Raw genomic sequence first — 23,040 nt, 5'->3', positions numbered from 1 at the left:
TACTTAGGTAAGGTGATGTTAAGGAATTAGCCTTGTTTTGCTTTAGTTTCCTTTGGAAAGTAGAGTTAGTGTTAGAACAATTTTCTTGAACTTTAAGCAACTCACCCTCTGGTTTTTCAGGCAGACGTGTATTAAGTGAATTTTCAGAACCTTGCAACAAAAAAAAAACAAGATATTATCATTAGCCAACAATTTGATGTAAAGATTTATAAGCCATTTATTTTCCCTTAAGTTGAGACACATTTAGACCTTCATTGTTAAAGACTAAATTTTTCACATTTGTTACCCTAAAATTAAACTCCCTTCCATTACCCCAACTCCACCTTACCCCCAACACACACAATGGTGCAATCTTAGACACTTTACAAAACCATTGTTATATAGTTAATACCTTTTATAAAATCCAGACACAGTTTAGTAGTTAAAAATATGGGCTTTGTAATTACACAGACATGGAACAGGATCCTGTATACACCACAGGGAAACTGCATGACTTTGAGCAAGTCTTAAAACTCAGATAAAGTTTTCTCATTAGTAAATTGAGGGTGATGTTAGTATTACCATTGTGCTGTTGTGAAGATTAAAAAGATAAGCCTGGCCCAAATGGTTCAGTTATTTTAGCCTCTCCTGTACACTGAAAGGTTGTTGGTTCGATTCCAGGTCTGGGCACATACCTGGGATACTGAAGGCAACCAATTAATGCCTTTCTCTCTCTCTCTCTCTCTCTCTCTCTCTCTCTCTCTCTGTCTCTCTCCATTCCTCTCTCTAAGCCAGTGATGGCAAACCTATAACACCCATGTCAGAGGTGACACGCGAACTCATTTTTTTTGGTTGATTTTTCTTTGTTAAATGGCATTTAAATATATAAAATAAATATCAAAAATATAAATCTTTGTTTTTCTATGGTTGCAAAGATAAAAATATTTCTATATGTGACACAGCACCAGAGTTAAGGTAGGGTTTTTCAAAATGCTGACACGCCGAGCTCAAAAGGTTCGCCATCACTGCTCTAAGCAGTCCTCAGGTGAGGATTAAAGATTAAAACAGATAATATTTAAAAATGTTTAGTCCGACTATTATTTTTGTCCTATGAAGAGCTCATTCTCTACACTGGAAACTTCCCAACCTCAATATATAATTAAAGTATACTTAGGAAACCTGAATTGTGTTAAGATATTAAAAGACCATCCTAGCTGGTTTGGTTCAGTGTTTAGATAGAGCATAAGCCTGTGGACTGAAGGGTCCCAGGTTTGATTCTGGTCAAGGGCACATGCCCAGGTTACAAACTTGATCCCCAGCAGGGGATGCGCAGGAGGCAGCTGATCAATGGTTCTCTCTCATCACTGATGTTTCTCTCTCTCTCTCTCTCTCTCTCTCTCTCTCTCTCTCTCTCTCTCTCTCTCCCTCTCCCTTCCTCTCTGAAAACAATAATATATATATATTTTTAGTATATATTTTAAAGGCCATGTAACAAATATCAAGGGAATTTTATTCCCACTTTCCTCCTCTTTCCCTTTTTTTTCCTTTCTTTATATCCCTTTTTTCTTTGTTTTTTCCCCTTTTAAAAAATTTTTGTATTTGATTGTAGTAGCTATCGCCATTGTTTGCATAGTGTACTAAGCTCTATTAAAAACACTTTATGTAAAAGTAAGCAACAATCTTTTGAAATCTAACTGTAGATTTCCAGTCAGACAGTGACAGCTTTAACCCGACACTGTGGGAAGAGCAGAGACAGCAACGCATGACTGTTGCCTTTGAATTTGAAGACAAAAAGGAAGATGACGATAATGCTGGGAAAGTTAAGGTGAACCTTTTAATTGTTGTTTCTTACTTTTGCTTGTTCAATGTTCTTATTCAAATAGATTTTGAAACAAATGGAGTGACCCCTGCTAGATGGTCAGATACATCTTTAAGTCTCAGGGTGGTACCTTTCGTTATAGCAGAATGGTAATTCTGAAAGCATTGTTTTGCTTGAGAATGAGAAGACTGTCCCAGTTCATCTTACAGAATAGCATGAAAGAGATTCAAGGTGAGAAAAAGCCAGGAAAAAAATCTGGGTGATGGGCTTTTCCTGAGCATCTTATATATCCTTTGATACACTGAAATGTGTGTTTTTTCATCACTGAACAAAACATCATGCAGACTGTTGAAACCAAATTACACATTTATTGAAGAGCCGATGGATGAATATAGTACATTGGTATTAAGATCTCTGAAAGATTCTATGTTACTGGGATATTTTGAGAAGAACTGATGAGTTTTCTTAAGTATGAGGACATATTTTAAAGGAGGTGAGGGCTAACAACAGGTGATGTTCCTTAGAGAAAATAACTTCATTTTTTTTAACTCTAAAGCATATTTTTTAAAATCTTTTATTGGAAGCAATCTAAGTCAAGTAATGAGGTTGAATTTTAAAATCTATATTTTTCATTAACTTTAAAAAGATCAGAATTGATATAGATTTTATCAATATCAGATCTTTATATTATCGTTGTAACAACATCTTGAATCTCTCATTATTTTTATGGCATTCTTTGTACACTTTTTTTTATCATGGGTACTAATTTCCTAGGTAATTGTATAGTTATTCTATTAGTAGATCTAGATTGTATAATGTGTTTTCTCTGTCCTCTCCACATTTTATAAACTTTTTTTATACCAACACACTTTGGAACCTTATTAGAATTAGACAGTAAGGTAATTGACAGAGCATATCTATATGGATTTCCAAATCAAAATGATAATTCTGTTAAAAATCTGAGTTAAAAAATGTTTCTGGGTTGTTAATTAGTGCTATCTAAGAACCAGAGACATTTTTTATTGTGAATTCCTAGAAAAAAATAATACCAAGCTAAAAACAAACAAAAACCTTTAGGATCTTATACATTAGATCCAGAACCAGTGGGTGATGCATTCTATACTGGACCTTTGATTCATTGTTTTACTCCACCGATGTAAAAAACTATGCACTTCTTCCTAAAAATCTATATTCAAAGGATCCAAGAGGAAAAGAGTATATTTAATATACTCTGGCATATGTGACAATGAAAACATAAAATATAGTCAATGCAAACAATTATTTAGAAGTCCTGTTTGTGTGTTATGTGCTCAGGTCTGTTTATAATCAGAGTACATTCATTATATTTTAGAGTGCATTTTTCTCTGTGTTCATTTATATTTGCTTTATTTATATTTTGGTAAAACCATATGTGTTTCCTAAATCTCATTCTACTTTACTTTGACTAGTTTGAATATTTCCAATGCCATTGGCTATTAGACAAATTAGAACACAAACAAACTTCTAAATAAATCATCATAGAAAATATGATGCATGGAATATGCTGAAATCTTAAACTAAATCACACTTTTCTGGTTCATTACATGTACATTCAACTTAACACAATTTTACCTTTAATTTACATACAATTTAAAAAGGAACCAGTGACCTATGCCACCAACTTCCAAATGGACTAGACTATAATGCCTTACTGATAGTGTGTACAGTGCAATATGAATGCTGCATTGTGTGAAGAAATTGCAACACTTTAGCTTCATATGATATTGGTACCATTTTATTACAGGAATTAAAACTAATTTTTCTGATGGTTATTTTAAATGCATTACCCAGAATGAAAAAAAAATCAAGAGTAGAAAAATGATAAAGTGAAAGTATTGCTACAGTGCTCCTCTTTCTCCCAGAAAATGGAGATTCCTTCTCCCACAGGATCACTCCTGCCAAGCCCCCTGGGAAAGGGGCCAGCGTGGGATTACTCTCCAACCTGCCAGACTGTCTGGCGATTGCTGCACACCATGGGCCAGGTGTGATCAGCAGATCCAAGATATGCCCGTCCCCCAGAATGACCCACAGCTGGCATGGGGTTGTATAAGTGGCCTCCAGCAGGAAAGGAGCATGTGCACTCCATTGCCAGTTGCAGCACAATCCACCACTCTTCCCTCTCTAAGTGGCAGACAGGTAGGCCTAGGTGTTTGGGGTAGGAGAATCCCCCATGTAGAGGCAACCTTGGAACAGTGGTTTAAGGGGTATGTTCTGCATGATTTGGGGTAAGAAATGTTGATCATAGCAACTTACCAACTGCCAATGTTTGATCCCCATTTAACTTTTGTTCATTGACATTGGCAATGGGGCGGGGAGACCTGAGTCAGAGGGGAGGGAACATAATATGAAGTGCCTAATGGGGGGGTAACTGGCATGGTTTTTGAGGTGGGTGCTTCATTTTTTATGTTTTTATTTTTAAAGATTTCTTTTTATTTAAAGTGTGGGAATACCAATAGTCAAGCAGAATGTTGATGACGCTATTGAGAAAAATCTAAATTGTCCTCACACATGCATACATTTTTTAAAAATATTAATTCTGGGGGAGATTAACTAAACTTGATTCTTAAAATAGAATGAGATTTAAATTGAGATTTGCTGAGAGTGAACTTTAAGCACAAAGATGGTGTCTGTTGAAAAGCATCAATTTACCTTTAATTTGAAGGCACAGATGATGAGAATTCCTGTAAGAGAAGATTGGTTTGGGAGTTGTGGCAAATAGGGTTTCTTTATCTCTGTGGGTTGGATTCAAGAGTTTAATGTGGGGGGAAAGTCTTGATGGGATGTGAAAGAACACTGCATTTTTTGTAAACTTTACCATCCACATGTAATGGACTAGATTCTTATTGTCTTATATTTTTTCTGCAATATAAGGCAAGCTGAGAATGCATTTTCCTAACTAAAACTGCTATATGTTTTCTTTGTGTGTAAAATGTTCTAATTAATTCCTAGAATAAGATATTTAACAATTAATAATCATAGCATTAACTATTATTTCTCTTACTGGAATTTACAAACAAATCAAAATAGAATTTAATCATTATATAAGAAAAGCACAGTTCTGTGTGAATTCAAGTATCACTTCTAAATGCCCTAGCTATTAACACTAATTCTTTCTTCATTGCTACATTTTGGGGGAGTCTCCAACATCTTGCAGCTGCTATTTGCATTTACTGCACTTTATTTAGATCTAAGATATATAGAATTTTATGAAAAGCTTATATATTTCCAAAATTTAAGTAAAATAGCATTTCAATAAAAATTTTGCATTTTAGTAAAATGTATATGTGAAATGAGCAAATACTTTATGGTGAGTGATATACACAACATTTTGGTAAGAGCATAATTGACAGATTTTTCCCACCTATGTGTATAAAAAGTGAATGAACATATATATTTATCCTATATTAGAATAAAGGAATATTCCTAGCCTACATATTTAGAAATATAAAGAAACTGCTTTTGTATTTGGGCATTGCTGACCTATTAATATAATTGTGTTTATGATCATGTTTGTTCATTTCTGAAGTACAGCACACATGAGTTGAAGAGTAGAAAGGAAAAACAATCTGGGAAATGGTATAAAATATGCTTTTACAGAGCTTACAAATATAACAAAATTATAAAATTATAGTTTAATTTAAAAATAAATTATAAACTATCATGTTAGCTTCATGTTGTAAAAAATTGAAATTATGTTATTTAATCAATAAAATTAAAATTTTAGACATAGTATTTCTTCCACAAGAGAGTACAAATATGTGCCACACCTGTACCAGAGAATAGCTCTGAGTCAAGTAATATTTGTGTAGCATAAACTTTTGACTGAAAGACCTGAGTTTGAATTTGGGCTTTGATACCTACTAGCAATGTGATCTTGGGCAAGAAACTTATACTGTCTGAGCCCTGGGTTGTTGTTTTTTTCCATTAAATAGGAACAGGTGCTATAATGACTTGTGAAAATTAAATGATATGTAATTATGATTTATCATAATTATTAATTAATAATTTATTATTTATATTTAAAATTGTGGTAAATAATGAAATGTGTATTATATAAATAGCTAATAATAAGTTAAATATCCTTATAAAACATTTTGCCTGGTGCCTGACACATGGCAAATACTAAATAAATGATAGTGTTGCTGCATGCAATCTGAAAAAAAATCACTCAGTATGGTATTGCAGTTAGACATATATAGTAGAATCTATATTACCAAAGGAATCCAGATTTTAAAAATACATAAATAGAATATATTAGAAACAGTATCTAACCTCTGCATAGAATCTATAAATTTTCAAAGGACTATCACATTTATTATCTCATTTTAGCTCCAGATTAGCATAAGCGTGTGGGAGAGACATTATCACTCCCATCTATATATATAAAAGCCTCATATGCAAAATGTCCCCTCTGGAGGTCAACCTACCGGGAGTTTGATTGCTTGCTATGACATGTGCTGACCACCAGGGGGCAGGGCGGAACAAAGGAAGGCCCCAGCCAGTAGCCAAAGGGACCCTACCTGTGCATGAATTTCATGCACTGGGCCTCTAGTACTATATAAGTAGAAATCTGGCTTAAATTTAGGTTCTGCTGGTAGACTAATAAATGGAAAGCAAGGAGCTTATTGTATAGATAGAACAAATCTAAGTTTTATGAGACCTGAAGTTTCCACAGTTTTAAGAGGGGCCTCTTTAAGGAAAAGAATATAAAATAACTGTGTAATACATAAGCAGGGCCTCTCACAAGGCTTTGGAAGCAACCCATGCAAGTGACAGGCCCTAAAGCACAAGCTTCATTAACTTCATGGTAAATCCACTTCTGTTTCTAGATTTAAAAATACTTATAGAGATGAAATACTCAAACATATTCTGGTGATGTGAACAAAATATTGCATTAATTTGCTTATAAAATAAACAGAAAATATTCGTACTGTAGCCATTAGTAAATAGCCATATAATTGTGTCAGATGGGACATAGCATCTACAAAAATATATTACATTATTCAGTGAAGTATTTAATTCAATTAAAGAAGAATGCTTCACATTTTTCCCTTTGATTTAATTAGAAGCAATTTCAGCATTGAAGATATTTTAAGGAACATAAAATTTTAACTTAGTGCCCTACTTGAGAATTATTTCTCATTCATATGTTGCTAATTATTAAAAATTAAAAGATGTTTTAATTGGCATTATAGTTGTACCATTCTATAGTTTACAGTTTTAAATGTAGTATTTGCTTTTTAGTCCTTTGATATCAAATGCTTTTAAACAAGTTCAACAATAAAATTTTAAACTTAGATTTAATTAGTGATTAACATTTCTACTACAATTTAAACAGCAGATCCAAGATGCATGCATCCCAATAGACTTTGTCTAGCATTGATATCATTCTTTTTATGTTTATTTAAGAATGCATATAAATTAAGTGCCCTGAAATATATTTATATTACACTCTAACAACTTACACTTTTCCTGTAAAGTCGAACTTTTTCTTGAGTTATATTTTTATAACTTAATTTCTATATATTATTAATGTCATCCTTATTTATTTGGGAGTATAAGAGATTAAATTACATTTAAACAATACATACACTAGCAAAATTAATTATCTGGTTTTTCATCAGCTTTCCAAAGTAATTGGGAAAATAATTTTGTATTTTTTACTAAAAGGAATGTTAGAAATCATCCAATGCCAATATTTGAGAAGGAAAATGAGCCACAAGAAAGACAAAACACTAGAATAACAAAGTTGGTGGATTTGCTAAAACTGCAGATGAGCAAAAGTGTTTGATTTCATATTCATAATCCTCAGATCTATACCACTATCATGGTTTCTTACATCCCATGAACTACATGGGTGTGTGGGGGTGTATATACCTGTGCCCTTCCCGCTTTCTTTTTCTCTCTCTCATTCCCACTCTTCCTCCTTCAGCTTCTCTTCCACTTGCTCCTCCTCAACCCCCACACACTTTCACAGACACAAACTCGCCACAATCACATAAACCATTCCATTTTGTAAAGTTGGTTCTACTCAGATACAAAAAGGCATAATTTTTGGAACAAGCCTGGCCAAGTAAATCTGCCCCTTATTTTTCCTCCTGCTCCCTTTTAATCAGCATGAACAGTTTATATCTATTCCATGTAAGTACTCTGATGTTTCAATATTCTATATGGAATATCTTACATTTTCTCTCTCTAAGTTAAGTGGGAAAAATAATCATTAATATGTTTCTAAAGTCAGATTGATACACCAAAAAGGAGTTCAAGTATAGAAATAATATCTGAATAAACATAAGCCAAATTTTACATTTGCCTAGAATGTCTTAGAAAATGTTCACAATTTTTTTTATTTCTCTTTAGTGTAAGACATTATCTACAAAGCATGTTACTTTATTAGGGTAAAAATTAAATTTAAAGCCACCCTGAAATATGTTTTCTTCAATGTTAACAAGAATTAGCTACCCTACCTTGTGATGTAACATACAAATTAACAGAGAGCTGAAGCATATTTGAGTAGCAGATATTGTCCCCTCCTGAGTTTTTAAATAAGTGATAACTCATCCTACTTATAAATCTTTTGGGGTCTCCTTCACCACCTGCATTGATATTTTTAATATCAAAATAATTACTTATAAATAATTTATGTAGGGAAAAGGACAGCCCCTCAAGAAAATATAAAAGCAAATGAGAGTCACAATTACATTTTTCAGAGGTTAACTGTAGCTTAAGTGTTGGATGTACTGCTATTTCAACCATTATAGGGTAGGTCTAAAGACAGGATATAATCCAAAAATTGTATTTAATCTAGAAGGGTGGGCAGGGGTGAGAAAAAATCCCACATGCAGAATAAGAGAAGAACTCGAAGTGTTCTACTCTACAGAGCAGTTTCTCAGCCAGCTCAGCACTCACTGTACGGCATTTGGTTCTGCTACTACACATAAAGTGGAGTAGTTTTGTGAACATGCTTGCTGAAGGTATTTTGATATTAAATTTCTTTTTATAAACTTCTAGGTTGAAATAAACCTAAAACGATATCCAACTCCTTACCCAGAGGATTTAAAGAATATGGTAAAATCTGTTCAAAATCTGGTGGGTAAGCCAAGCCATGGAGTGCGTATTGAGAATTCAAATCCAACTGCTAACACGGAGCAAACTGTGAAAGAAAAATATGAACACAAGTGGCCTGTAGCCCCAAAGGAGATTACAATGGAGGTATTTCAAGGTTATTGGTAATTGCCAGTGTGGTTTGGATTTTTCGGAATTACTAAGTCATACGTGTGGTTTTTTTTTAACTGAATAGATCTTCCTTTAAAAGTACATTTTGTTTCCCAAAATATAAATGGAGTCTCTCTACTCTTTCAAACTATGAGAGTTGCATTTAATAAATCACAGATAAGTGATACCCTCATGGCCTAAAAGCATTAATACAGCTCCAAAAGTTCCAATATACACAGAAAAAATAATTTGCTCACCCAGCCAGTACATGCATTATATCATTTTCATGATAGTCTTTTGGCAACTTCAAACTTTTATTGTATGAGTCATTAGACGAGATTAACTGAAGATTTTTTTATTCTGCAAATCTCAGTAAAATTCCTGATCAGATTTTGAGCCAAAAATTTTTTCAAATATTTTTGTGTTTAGGTTACAATCTTCTAGGAAGCACTACTATAAACAACAACAAAAAGGGAGATAACTTGGAAATTTAGCTTTTCTCAATCTAGTAATGGGAGTTTAAGTCCCATATTTTGTATTAGATATTCATCCTTATCAATTTGTTTGTTCTGAAAAGAATTCAACTACATGTATGCCACCTCTCTGCACTATCTCATCAACACTTCAGATAATTTGCTTATCACCTTTTTATCTTTATTAGATACTTAATTTTTATGAAAACATCTAGAAGTTACTATACCTCTTTCTCTAAAATCTAGATTGGTGAAACTCTTTTACAAATCTGCATTTTAGAGCATCAATTTGTTGCCTTGATTAAACACCAACTGTATATTTAGCACTGTGCTAAACACTGTGAGAAAGAAAGAAGAAATATAAAAATCCCCAACTAATTTAGGGCCTTGCCAGGTACACTTAACAAAGATGAAGTAAGTAGAGAATATATAATATGAAATATGATCATATGGTTACTTGTGTGATGGAGAATGTAATAATCTAAGAAATTAGAGAGATAAGCAATCATTGCCAATCAGTTAAAAAGTTACTTGAAGCAGTTGCTGGGCTCAAACATCAAGTGTCCCCAGAAAATCAACGTGAAACAGAAATTAGAGTGGTAGTATCTAATATGATTCCAAGGTTTGAGAAGGTAGACGTGGTGTCCAATAGGTGCGCACATTCCATTAATAAGTAGTTTTGGTTATTTAAACATAAAGTAAATATCACAAAGTAGGTCATAAACATATATACAAGTTTGGACCTAATTACTTAATAAATGGGACTGTTAGGTATTTCTTTAGTCTAGGTTCCATGTATCAAAATTATTAAGACACCAAAGGCATTTGTATACCAGGAATTCAGGAACTTCTGGCCTTTAATTGTTTTATGTCAGAGCTTTATTCACTGTACCCTTCTCCCTTCTTCCTTCTCTCCTCTCTCCCTGCATTCCTCACTCCACAATATCCTCCATCACTATATTTTAACTTTATTCATAATATTATATTAATGTATTCATATCCATAATATATTGTATTAGACCATCAGAGTTAAGAAGGATTCTATTTTATTGGCCATATGGTAGATTGATGTTGTGAAAATACATTTGATTCAACAAACAAGTGATAAAATGTGTACAGGTATGGCAGCCAACACTTAATTCAAGAAAAATTCAGAGAAATTGTTTTGGCCTTCAATAAACTTCTGATTGGATGAAAACATGTTACCAGGGTTACAACATTAGACCATATCAGTCATTCACTTATTCAACACATATTTATTGTGCCCCTACTCTGTAGTAGGCACTGTGCTAGACACTGAGAGGACAATAGTGGACAAAACAGACGTGGGCCTTGCCCTCACGAAACTCAGGCTGCAGTTAATAAATTAAATAATAATAAATGTTTTTATTATATTTAATGCAAATAAGCAGGGTGATCAGAGGGTCCTATTGATCAGGGTGACCAAGGAAGGCCTTTCTGTTGAGGTAATAATCTTTATCCTGAAAATTAAAAAATGAGGAATTTCTAGCTATGTAAAGAGCTGGTGCTACAGACTGAATTTTTGTATCTCCGCAAAAATTAATATGTTAAAACCTATGTGATGGTATTTGGAGGTAGGCTCTTTGGTAGGTGATTAGTAAGGGTAGAGCCCTCATTAATGAGATTATAAAAGAGACCCAGATTGCTCCCTAGCCCCTTCCATCCATCATGTGAGGTCACAGAGAGAAGATGGCCATCTATGAACCAGTTGGGGTATAAGTGTGAAAGTTTGGTCTAAACATATAAGATAATTATTGAATGTCTAAGGCATAATGGGAAAAAAAAGTAAAACCCTTTATTATATTTACATTTCTGCATTGTACAACTATTTGGTTTGTTATTTTGACTAAAACAAAAGGCCTGTACTTCAATATTAAATGTCATAAGAGTATTTTAATATTATTTCAACAAATAAGCTATACTTGTACTTATAGAATATTAGTACTAGACAGAAATTTGCACAGTTTCTTATTTTTAATTACCTTCATTTTATTGATGAATTGAATAAAATGTAGAGAGTTACACTTACTTTCCCAAGGTAACCTGGTCAATAAATGGTAAAGCAGGAATAAAATGGAAATAGGCCACCTTGTCACTGACACTTTTTTGAAAGTCTATATATTTTATGCCTTTCATGATCCCATTTATCAAACTTGCATCTGTTTCTACTTATACATTTCTCCAAAGATGTGTAAACTTTTATTCTCTGTTCTTCCAACTTAAAATTTTGTCATAAGTTTCTTTGAAACAACTTTCAAAATCTACAAAAACACCTATTTTCCTCTTCATCTCCAGTATGTCCATCAATCCCACTCTTTCCTATCCCTCTTCAAATCTGACACTGCATTTTAAGTGTCTGCTGTTCTCCCAGCTGAGCTCACCAGGAAGCAGCACTATATTCGTGGAGATCACTGGACCAGAGCCCGGTGGAATCATGCCTCCATGCTGGGCTTTTGTCTGTCTGTGTCAACCTTGCTGAGTCTCAGAATCCACCTCTAGGAAATGAAATGAAAAGATCAACTAGATGATCTTTAGTCTTCTTCCCCTAAAATATTCTTTAAACACAAAAACAAAAGTATCAAGTCTACCCAGGTTTTTCACAGGCAAATATTTCCATATCAACCTAACCAAAACAACCCAAAAGATAGAACTTAAGCCAAGATTTAAAGAAATGGATGTTTCTCTGCAATACCTGAAGCCCTAAGCCTGTCACTAGGGAGACCATAACATTTATAATAAGAGCTTCTATCTGATCATTACTCACAGATTAATCATCAGGCAGGACCAGCGCATTTTTTATATTTTTGTCCTCAAGTATATTCTTTCTCTGAATTAATAAAATATTTCCAAATATGTTATATTAATGTTCCAAACTAGCAAGTACTAATAAATGAAAATAAACCTGAAAATTATATTTTTTATTTCCAATTAAACTAAAGATTAAGGGACAATAGACATAAAGATAACTGCTGTGCATAAATTTACATCAGTAGATACATAGACAAGCCATTTTTTAAAATATCTAGAAAAAAAGTGAGAATTTGGTATTTTGGTCTTCCCTAATTCTCTACCACTACGTGGTTACCTGGGAATATAATTTGAATTATAGAAGTTGTAAATTTATAGATTTTTTTACATGTTAAATTGTCATTATACAGTTCTATTCTCATGCCAATGTTGCTCATTACACTCAATGGATGGATTTAGAATGAAGATTTAGCAGGCTAGACTGATATGAGAAAGCTTAGTAACAAAGCATGATAGAATGAAAGAACTTGGGATCACTTGGGAAACAGTAGGAATTAAAAGGGAGATTGGTGGTAAAAGCAAGACTTAGCGGATCCAGTTTTACATTAATACAGCTAAGGATTTTTAAAAATTCCAGCTAATCAGTGATATACTTTCTTTTTAAAACTCTTAAGAAGTTTTCCCCTTTGAACTCCTACATGGCTTATATTATATGTATCATATTACTCATATAAGGCTTATCATAATTGAATCCTGTGCTATAATGAGTTATATCTCATCTCCCCAACTAGATTATAAATTCCCAGCAGTATGGGTGACATCTTGTCTTTCTTTGGAACTTGTACAGTTCTTTGCACAGTGTCAGGCATATAAACAGCATTCAACAAATGTCTGATGAATAAATGTATTCATTTAAATTAAAAAAAAAATCAGGGCTTACCTTAGAGATACATAGGATTCACTACTCCCAGTGCTCCACAGGGATTTAAGTTTTAGAAACCCCATCTTTAAATCTGAACCAAATAAAATATTGCCATCTTGGTTAACCATTGTTTTAAATGTTTACTTTCCTTGTCCTATATTATTATATCTCTCAGGATTCTTTTGTTCATCCAGCTAATGATATGAGGATTGGGGAGCTTCACCCTTCATTAGCTGAGACCCCTCTGTACCCACCCAAACTTGTTCTGCTAGGGAAGGACAAAAAAGGTAACCTTGTGAACCTGATGTGTAAAATACGCCACAAATGCATGTGCATGATGAATCACCAGTTGTAAATGATGATACACCATAGTCTATAGAAAAATTTTACAATTATGTACTTCTAACATTTATCGATATGCTATCTGTTTTTATCCTTACTTTTCTGTGTTTATAATTGTCCGTGTTCAGAGCATTGTAATATTTTCCCTTTACATTTCAGAATCAACTGATGAGTCTGAAGTTGACAAAACTCACTGTCTGAATAACAGTGTTTCCTCAGGCACTTACTCAGACTACTCGCCCTCCCAGGCTTCCTCGGGATCCTCTAACGCCCGGGTTAAAGTGGGGTCCTTGCAGACAACAGCTAAAGATGCAGTACATAGTTCTTTGTGGGGTAACAGGTGTGTTTTCAGAATTCCCTCTTTTCTGTTCCCAAATGTTTATTTTCAGCCACTTATTGAAATGAAACCATCTTAACTTTGGAATTGTATCAGCACATGAGTTACATAGAAAATGGAAGGGGCAGGTAAGCAAATGGAGGCCCCTGGGATTTCCAAGAGTACCTTGAATCCATTTTATAAAGCAAAGCCATTGTTTAAGGGAGAGATTGTAGATTAGTAACAGGTTGAGATGATAGAACAGAACAACAATTTTTAAACAAAAATTTTTTCCCAATACTTATTATATTTATGTAGTCATTTCACCACTCATAATGGTGTGATGGATAAAGCAGCGGTTCTCAAACTGTGGGTCGCGACCCCTTTGGCGGTCAAATGACCCTGTCACAGGGGTCGCCTAAGACCATGCTGCATATTGAATATTTACATTACAATTCATAACAGTAGCAACATGACAGTTATGAAGTAGCAACGAAAATAATGTTATGGTTGGGTCACAACATGAGGAACTGTATTTAAAGGGCCAGAAGGTTGAGGACCACTGGATTAAAGCAAGATGTATGTAAAGCCCTTGTATGCCTAGTACAAAGTAAATGTTCAATAAATTTTTCATTGCTATCATCATTTTATCACTACCCGGAAAAGTTAGAATATAGGTGAAAGTATTTAATCTTTCCAAAATGGATCCTACTCTATATTACCTCCATTTTACGCACGAAAACAACTAAAGCCACAGACCACAATAAAGTGACTCGATGAGGTAGTATTTGCCCAGTTCTGATTCCTTGTTTTGTAACTGGTTACTGTTTTACACTACAAATAGCAAATAAAAATAATCATATATATATATATAAAAGGCTAACCAACCGGCTAACGGGCCGGTAGGTATGACATGCACTGATTACCAGGAGGCAGATGCTCAACACAGGAGCTGCCCAGTGACAGCAACTCTCGCACTCCGGGACCCCTTGTGGGATGTTGGAAAGCCAGTTTCAGCTCAATCCTCGCAGGCCCTGCAGGCCCTGCAGGCCCCGCAGAACAGGCCAACGGACCCAACCTGCCAGAGGGACCCTGCTCACTCCACAGATGCCCTTTGAGCCACAGCTCTGCCCCAGGTGCAGCTGGCCAAGGAGGGACCGAGGAAGGTTGGCTCCAGGGTGTGTCCGGCCCATCTCACCCAGTCCCACCCCACCAGTCACCTTCTAATTAATTTCCTTTCAATGTGCATGCATCCATGCACTGGGCCACTAGTATGATATAACTAAACAATGACTTTCATTCATATTTTACTGATAATATCACTACTGTTGGCCATAAATTGTTTGGTAATTAATAAATAACTTTCTATTCAATGATGCCCATGATATTAACTCTTAACTCCTTATAAATTCATTATTTTTTTTCTGTAAGCTGAGATTAATTTAGGTACTTTCTTCATTAGCAAAAACACTTAAAAGTCTTTTGCTCACTGATAAAAGATATATAATTCAATATTATTATTGCACAAATGGTTTTAAAAAATTGACATCTTCTAGACATACTGTGGTCACTGGTATGAACATGCCAATGACCAAAAGTCATCCTATATAATAAATGCTTAATATGCTAAGTGTCCAGTCTACCAGTCAGCTGTTCAACCAATCAAAGTATAATATGTTAATGATATGCTAAGGCCACTCAACCACTCGCTATGACATGCACTGACCACCAGGGGGCAAACAGTCGACTGGTCAACCAAGCACTATGACATGCATTGATCATCAGGGGGCAGACGCTCTGATGGGTAGATTAGCTTGCTGCTGGTGTCCGGCTGATTGGGACTGTGCAAGATGGGCCGGACAGGCCCTGGAGCCCTCCCACAGTCCTTCCCTAGCTGGCCAACCTCCCCCATCCCTCCCTCCCTAGCCCTGATGGTGCACCGGTGGAGTTCCTTTACCTGGCTTGTGCCCTCTTGCAATCCTGAACCCCTTGGGGGATGTCAGAGAGCCAGCTTCAGCCCAATCCCAACTCCAGGCCAAGGGACCCCACTGGTGCATGAATTCGTGCACTGGGCCTCTAATATAATAGAGTCGAATAGAACATAATACAATATGCATTCTAGGTAAAGATACAGTGGGGCCTTGACTTATGAGTTTAATTCATTCCGTGAAGGAGCTCGTAACTCAAATTACTCGTATGTCAAATCAAGAAGTGAACGAGTGAGACACATGATGCTGGGGTGATGTTGTGGCGTTCACTGTGACGTTCACTGAGCCAGCTAGCGGTGGGGTATCTGAAGCTGGCTCATAACCCGAATTTTAGCTCGCAAATCAAAGCAAAAAATCGGCCGAGAGACGGCTCATATCTCAAAAAACTCATTAGTTGGGACACTCATAAGTCAAGGCCCCACTGTACATGAGTGTGTTCCCTATGCAATGGGTTTAATATTTTCAATACCTGGTCTTCAAATAAATTTTATTTGAAGACAGTTTGGGTTTGTTAGGTACACCAAGCATTTACAGAACAGGTACTCTCGACCAATAGTTTGTTAATGTCATGAATCAGAAATTCCAGGAACTGGGACCAGGAGTCAGGTGATTCTAATTATCAGACAGGCTACAAGACCAATACCAAAGAACTGTATAGTTCATTCATTCATTCAACAAATATATTTTTAATACCTACTCTGTGCCAGCCACAATGGTGGGCCTGAAGAAAAAAAATCTCTGCCCTCATCCTAGTAAGTTTACATTCTAGCAGAGGACGCAAGATAATACACAATATAATAGATAACTAAAATATATAGTATGTTAGAAGTTGTTGATTACTAGGAAGAAATTAAAGTCAGAGCAGGGTAAAGGGTGGATTTTTTGGACATGAAATGGTAGTGAGGTCTTAATCATAAGAGAGGAATGGGTGAATGAGCAGTTCAACAAAGGACGGTGACATTCTTGACTGCTTGCTCCCTTTCTGGCAAAGACCCATTTTCATACTTCTTCCCATTGTCTTTACAGGATTACACAACCTTTCCCACAGCCTCTTGATTCAAAGCCATTACTCAGCCAGCGGGAGGCTGTTCCCCCAGGGAATCTACCACAGCGCCCTGACCGGCTGCCAATGAGTGACACCTTCACTGACAACTGGACTGATGGCTCACATTATGATAACACAGGGTTTGTTGGCGAGGAAACCACAGGCGAGAATGCCAACAGCAATCCTCTCTTAGGTTCCAAATCTCGAAACCCACCTGCTCATGGACGAAGGCCTTTGATCAGGCAGGACAGGATTGTCGGAGTTCCCCTGGAGCTTGAGCAGTCTGCAAACAGACACACGCCGGAAACAGAAGTGCCTCCTTCCAATCCTTGGCAGAATTGGACCAGGACCCCTAGCCCTTTTGAAGACAGGACCGCTTTCCCTTCCAAGTTAGAGACCACCCCCACCACCAGCCCATTGCCTGAAAGGAAAGAACATATGAAAGACTCCGTTGACATACCTAGTCCTTTTTCTCCAGGACTACCATGGGAGTACCACGATTCCAATCCCAACAGGAGTCTTGGCAACGTCTTTTCGCAAATCCACTGCCGCCCGGAATCTTCTAAAGGCATTCCCATCAGCAAAAGCACAGAGAGGCTGTCCCCACTCATGAAAGACATCAAGTCCAACAAATTCAAAAAGTCACAGAGTATCGACGAAATTGACATTGGCACCTACAAGGTTTATAACATCCCACTGGAAAACTATGCTTCTGGAAGCGATCACTTAGGGAGCCACGAGCGACCGGATAAGCTGTTGGGGCCCGAGCACGGCATGTCCAGCATGTCGCGCAGCCAGTCGGTCCCGATGCTGGACGACGAGATGCTCACGTATGGAGGCAGTAAAGGGCCCCAACCACAGAAAGCGTCCATGACCAAGAAAGTCTACCAGTTCGACCAGAGCTTCAATCCCCAAGGAGCAGTGGAAGTGAAAGCCGACAAGAGGATGCCGCCCCCTTTTCAACACAACTCCGAATACATGCAGCCGCCCGGCAAGAGCCTCGCCAAGGATCTCATCAGTCCGAGAGCGTACAGAGGGTACCCGCCCATGGAGCAGATGTTCTCCTTCTCCCAGCCATCTGTCAATGAGGATGCTATGGTGAATGCCCAGTTTGCAAGCCAAGGGGCCAGGGCAGGCTTCTTGCGAAGAGCCGACTCCCTGGTGAGCGCCACAGAAATGGCCATGTTTAGAAGGGTCAGTGAACCGCACGAGCTGCCTCCGAGCGATCGGTACGGCAGACCTCCGTATAGGGGCGGTCTGGATCGCCAAAGCAGCGTTTCAGTGACTGAGTCCCAGTTCCTGAAAAGGAATGGCAGGTATGAAGACGAACACCCTTCATATCAAGAAGTGAAAGCTCAGGCGGGAAGTTTTCCGGTTAAAAACCTTACCCAGAGGAGGCCATTGTCTGCAAGAAGCTACAGTACAGAGAGTTACGGTGCCTCCCAAACCAGACCAGTTTCAGCTAGGCCTACTATGGCAGCTCTTTTGGAAAAAATACCATCTGACTATAACTTGGGTAACTATGGTGACAAGCCATCAGATAACAGTGATATAAAGACGAGGCCCACTCCTGTGAAGGGAGAGGAGAGCTGTGGTAAAATGCCTGCAGACTGGAGACAACAGCTGCTTAGACATATAGAAGCTAGAAGGTTAGACAGGGTATGTTTGGCATTTCTCTGTAAGAATATCCCTCCTGCCTTTAGTTTTATTTTATTGGCATTTCTAAGTCCATGTAGTGAAGCATGAACTACATGGGTGAATAGATGATCAGCATTTTGTTTATCTTCATATTGCGGGGAATTGGTCCTTATAGTTTTTCGTGGATGTTGTTTAATGCTCTTGTAGAGTCCATCACCTGTAGGTGAGTTGTTTATCAAATCTAGCCTAAATATTGTTAGCAAGAAAGAATTTCACTTGATTATATGGGATGGTGCTTCAGTCACTTTCGAGCCATTAAGGCAAATTGTCTCTCCGAAGGCACGAAACTGTTCTCTGGTGACCTAAAGGGTATGATTTTTATTGAATCCATAAAAAGTTAGTATTTTGCCCCTTTCTGCATGGACACACTTTTATTAAAGTCAGGTCTAATTTGTTTATAAAATTTGCATATAGTTACCGCTTTGAGACTACTAACGTTATTACTTCAAAGGAGTAATAATCTTCCCAACAAGAAACAGAAAAATAAAACAAGCAGACACTGAATGCCCCCTACATGTTATTTTATTTAATAAAAATCCCACCATTTAGAATGTTAGTCTTTATATAGAAAGAAATGTTTAAATTCAAATCATACTACAGACAACAGAAATAGATGATGTCTTTATAGAGACTACAAATGTACAAATTAGTGTGTATATTGCAGCAAAAAAAGAAATGAATACCATTTTAGATAAAAAATTAAGTCACAATGAAGCATGGAATGCATAATTATTGAGGAGTTAAAAAAAATGTATAAAGCCTAGAATTGTTTTTGTTGCCTATTATTTCTCTTTTAGAGGAATCTGGTCATTCATTTTCTAGAACTGTGACCAGTGACCATCATTATGGAGTGGCCTTTGTGTGCCCTGCATTGACCGTAGAATCTTAAAGCTCTTTTTTGTGAAAACACAGCCTTTTCTCATTTTGTAGGTTTAAAAGCTTCAGTGTAAATTGGGACTCTGGGTAATAACACACCATTGGAGTCTTTCACTCAATAGTTTTATTATTTTACTTGGTGTCCTACTGAAAGCACAGGTCACTGCATTTATCATATATATTTCCTTAACCTTGAATTTTGCATTTTCAGGTGTACTTTTTCTAAATAATTATATTGTTTGTAGGTCGTGTCTACATGACAAGAAAAGAATCATTGTTAGGGAAAGCATGAACTAATAAGTGTGGGTGTGGGTGTTAGCTTCTCACTGTGGAAATTGGTTCTGCCTTGCCAAGTATTTCATCAGAATGTCTGTTTCAAATAGGTGTGCTCAGTCCCATTGAAGGGAGCCTCATCAAAGCCTCATGACTGGCTGTCAGTGGGAGACACCTGGTCGGTTGTCACCATGCCTTACCTCAAGTTACACCCTCCATGTAGACAGATAACTTGGAGGGCGAAAATATTTGGGGCCAAATAATACAGTACAGTTTGGAAACTCTGGCCTCGTGTAGACACGACCATACGTAACAGGGTAAGATGAACTAGTCAAGAAAGGTTATAAGAAGCTTTTCAGAGCATATGTACAATGATGAGTAATTTGAGGCAGCAGAGGAGTGAGTGGAAACAAAGCATAAAAAAAGAAAAACAAATTCTGAACATTTGGTACCATCATTCTCATGTACTGGTTTCCCAGCTAAATGGTTTCTCTCCTTTGATCAGAGCTACTGACAAGTAGGTGACCCCTCTAACTGGAGTAGGAATTTGGAGGGAGGAAGATAAGACTGTGAGAGGGGGGTTTGGATCACCAGAAGTTTGGAGGCGCTGCCTGTCCCAGAGTCCAGATACATAAAAGTTAACTCATATATTTCCCATTGCTGTGACAGCACCTCCCTTTTCAATTAGCCTCCAAGTATCCCTGGTTTGATTATCATTTTATTAGTGTCTTTCATTTTTCAGAGCAACTTCAATGTATGTTAATAGCTTCTCATTTAATTCTGACATTAAATTGCCTTAGAGAATTGCTTCACGTCATTGAATCCTAGAAGCTCTTTCTCTATTTTTTTCCAAATAAGATTTATGCTCCCTCTCAATTGGCGTACTGAGCTTTTCAGGCTGTATCGTACTTAAAATTTCTCAGCTACTCAACAAGATGAATCCAGGATTCTGAAGCACAGATGTGTTGCCTAAAACTAGTTTTGACATAGCTGTGCTACTGAACATTTTGTCCAAAGTCAGATTGCACCAGAGAAGTGCTGTGCTTCTTTCCCAGTGAAATTTAATTGATCAATTTGAACCCTGGAAATCAAATAGTTACATTGGAAACTCTAGATCTTTGTCCAGTCCTCATAAAACAGAACTGCCTTTAAGCTCCGATAAGCTTAACAGACCAACATGATATTGGTTAAAGCTCTGGGTCAGTACTTGGAGAGGCAGCTCCAGGTACAACGCTGGATAAAAGATGCCTGTTTTTTCCTCTAATTTAACCTCAAGGCTCAAGCTTGCACCACAGAGCCCCACTGTGACTGAGAGAAATTAAAACATGAACCCATGTGTCTGAGACTGCTACTCTTCTAGAGGAGCTGATAGAGCACTAGATGGGGTGATTTTAATCCTTAAGAAATCAAGGGCTAGACTGAACTCTTCAGTGTCCTTTTCATTTTGGCATAGTGATAATGAAAAAACTCTGGATAAAACAATCAAAAATCCATAACAAATCTTATTGGGCAGTGAAACTCTGATGCTAAAAATCATTGCTTTGCAAATAATGTCCTAGAGTCGAGTAGCTGTCTACTGTTGGTGTTCAGTTTTTTTAAAGGATATTAAGTTAACTTCTATAGATTTTTTTTCAAAATAAGGGAATTACCTAAAGGATCAAATACTGAGTTATTACATTTCCGTTATAAGTAGAAAGTAGAGCTTGTACCGATGAAAACTAGTTGATGACCAGTCACCCAAAATATCTGCATTTTTTAAATGAAGTTCTGTAGAAAAAATTAACTATCAGACACTTGCAATAACTTTAGAAGGGTAGCCACAATTAAAACAGTACTAGTTTTCTATAGTTATTTAAGTGTAGTATATAAGTAGCACTAATAGTTCAAATCATAATTCCTTTAGTTTCATTATTAAATTTCTCCAATTTAAATGTAATTTTTAAGAAATAAAAAAAGTTAGAATATTTGGATCTTCATACAACTTATTTGACTGGTTTGACTAAATTAATCTGTAAATTCAGTCAGCCAGTGGTCAAATTGAACGAGCTTTTGACCAGCTGTTTTTCTGAGTTGCTGTAAGTAAGCCTATAAACTGAGAAATAAAATAAACTGATTTTGGCTGCAACATTGAGTGCATCAGTTTTAAGGCAGGATCAGAAGCTAGTATTTGTCTTTGGTATGTGATGAACTCATAATGTGAAAGACACCATGAGATTTGCAGCTGACAAAAGTTTACTGACTTACTTCACTGTTTAAACTTTTTTAATTGATAGACTTCCACAGATAAACAACATCTGTCCAAAATCACTGCTATCATAATATACGAGATAGATTTTATGCCTTTGAGTTAGCAGCAAATATAAAACAGAATGTATCTTTGCTTTTTGTCTTTTCTGTAGTTTTGGATGGTACTCATTATGTGCATAACTAACACTGTTTACCGTTTGCTTCTGTCTGATCGAGTGCATGTTTTGAAAAGAAAGTTACTGTTTGCTCGCTTAAAGTTAAATGTGATAAATTGAAACATGTTCATGTTATAATCAGTTTGTTGAGCATGTGTTCACACCCTGTCACATGATTATCTCCTCTACTCAGAACGCTGCTTACAAACACAACACTGTTAACCTTGGCATGCTGCCCTATGGAGGTATTTCAGCAATGCATGCAGGCAGAAGCATGACTTTAAACTTGCAGACTAAGTCTAAATTTGATCTACAAGAACTACCTCTTCAGAAAGTAAGTATGGACTGCCCTACATGTGTCAGCATACCAAAGCCAATTAAAGTTTGCTTACTTACTGTGTTTAGGCTGTACATACAGCCCTGCTTATAGACTCTCACGAGTCCCTAAAGCACCAGGGCACATAATGTAGAGCCTGAACTCTTCTTAGCTGCTAAATGAATATTTGTAGCTAGACGGATTATCAGGTTCCTGCTTTACAGCTTTGCTTTTTGGATTGAGCAGGTACATGGCTTTTTGTGTTGCTTTAAGGCTCATTGTTCAAGTTACTCACTTTCTTTTTCTCTTATTCTTTGTTGTTTTTTTCATGCATATCTTTTTTTAGATAGCCTCTAACTTGCTGATGCATTCTAAGAACAGAGCTAAAAATTATAACCAGATTTCTGTTTATTCCTTTGGAAAAGACAGAGTCCTAAATTGGAATGGAAATTAAGTGGTCAATACCTCTAAGTGCTTTTTCAGCCTGTTTTCCTTGCAGGAAATACTACACAGAAGTAAAACATGAGATACAAGTTTGTGGCTTTCCGAGCAAATTGTTCCTCAACCT

At 36.5% G+C, this 23,040-nt stretch overlaps 1 protein-coding gene across 1 annotated transcript in view; it reads left to right on the top strand.

The window, feature by feature from the left end:
- LRRC7 (leucine rich repeat containing 7) overlaps positions 1 to 23,040 on the top strand; it is a 481,537-nt gene that overhangs the window by 381,265 nt on the left and 77,232 nt on the right. Inside the window, exons 16-22 of the mRNA XM_081085905.1 lie at positions 1,680 to 1,804; positions 3,725 to 3,973; positions 8,849 to 9,049; positions 13,392 to 13,503; positions 13,718 to 13,898; positions 16,889 to 18,566; positions 22,350 to 22,490. Of these exons, the coding sequence (XP_080942031.1) occupies positions 1,680 to 1,804; positions 3,725 to 3,973; positions 8,849 to 9,049; positions 13,392 to 13,503; positions 13,718 to 13,898; positions 16,889 to 18,566; positions 22,350 to 22,490 (2,687 nt within the window). The remainder of the gene's footprint in view (positions 1 to 1,679; positions 1,805 to 3,724; positions 3,974 to 8,848; positions 9,050 to 13,391; positions 13,504 to 13,717; positions 13,899 to 16,888; positions 18,567 to 22,349; positions 22,491 to 23,040) is intronic.

Source organism: Myotis nattereri, assembly GCF_964212035.1.
Source record: "Myotis nattereri genome assembly, chromosome: 3".
Lineage (NCBI taxonomy): Eukaryota > Metazoa > Chordata > Mammalia > Chiroptera > Vespertilionidae > Myotis > Myotis nattereri.
The sequence above is the reverse complement of the archived record's forward strand: the minus strand, read 5'-3'. Positions and strand labels throughout refer to the sequence as shown.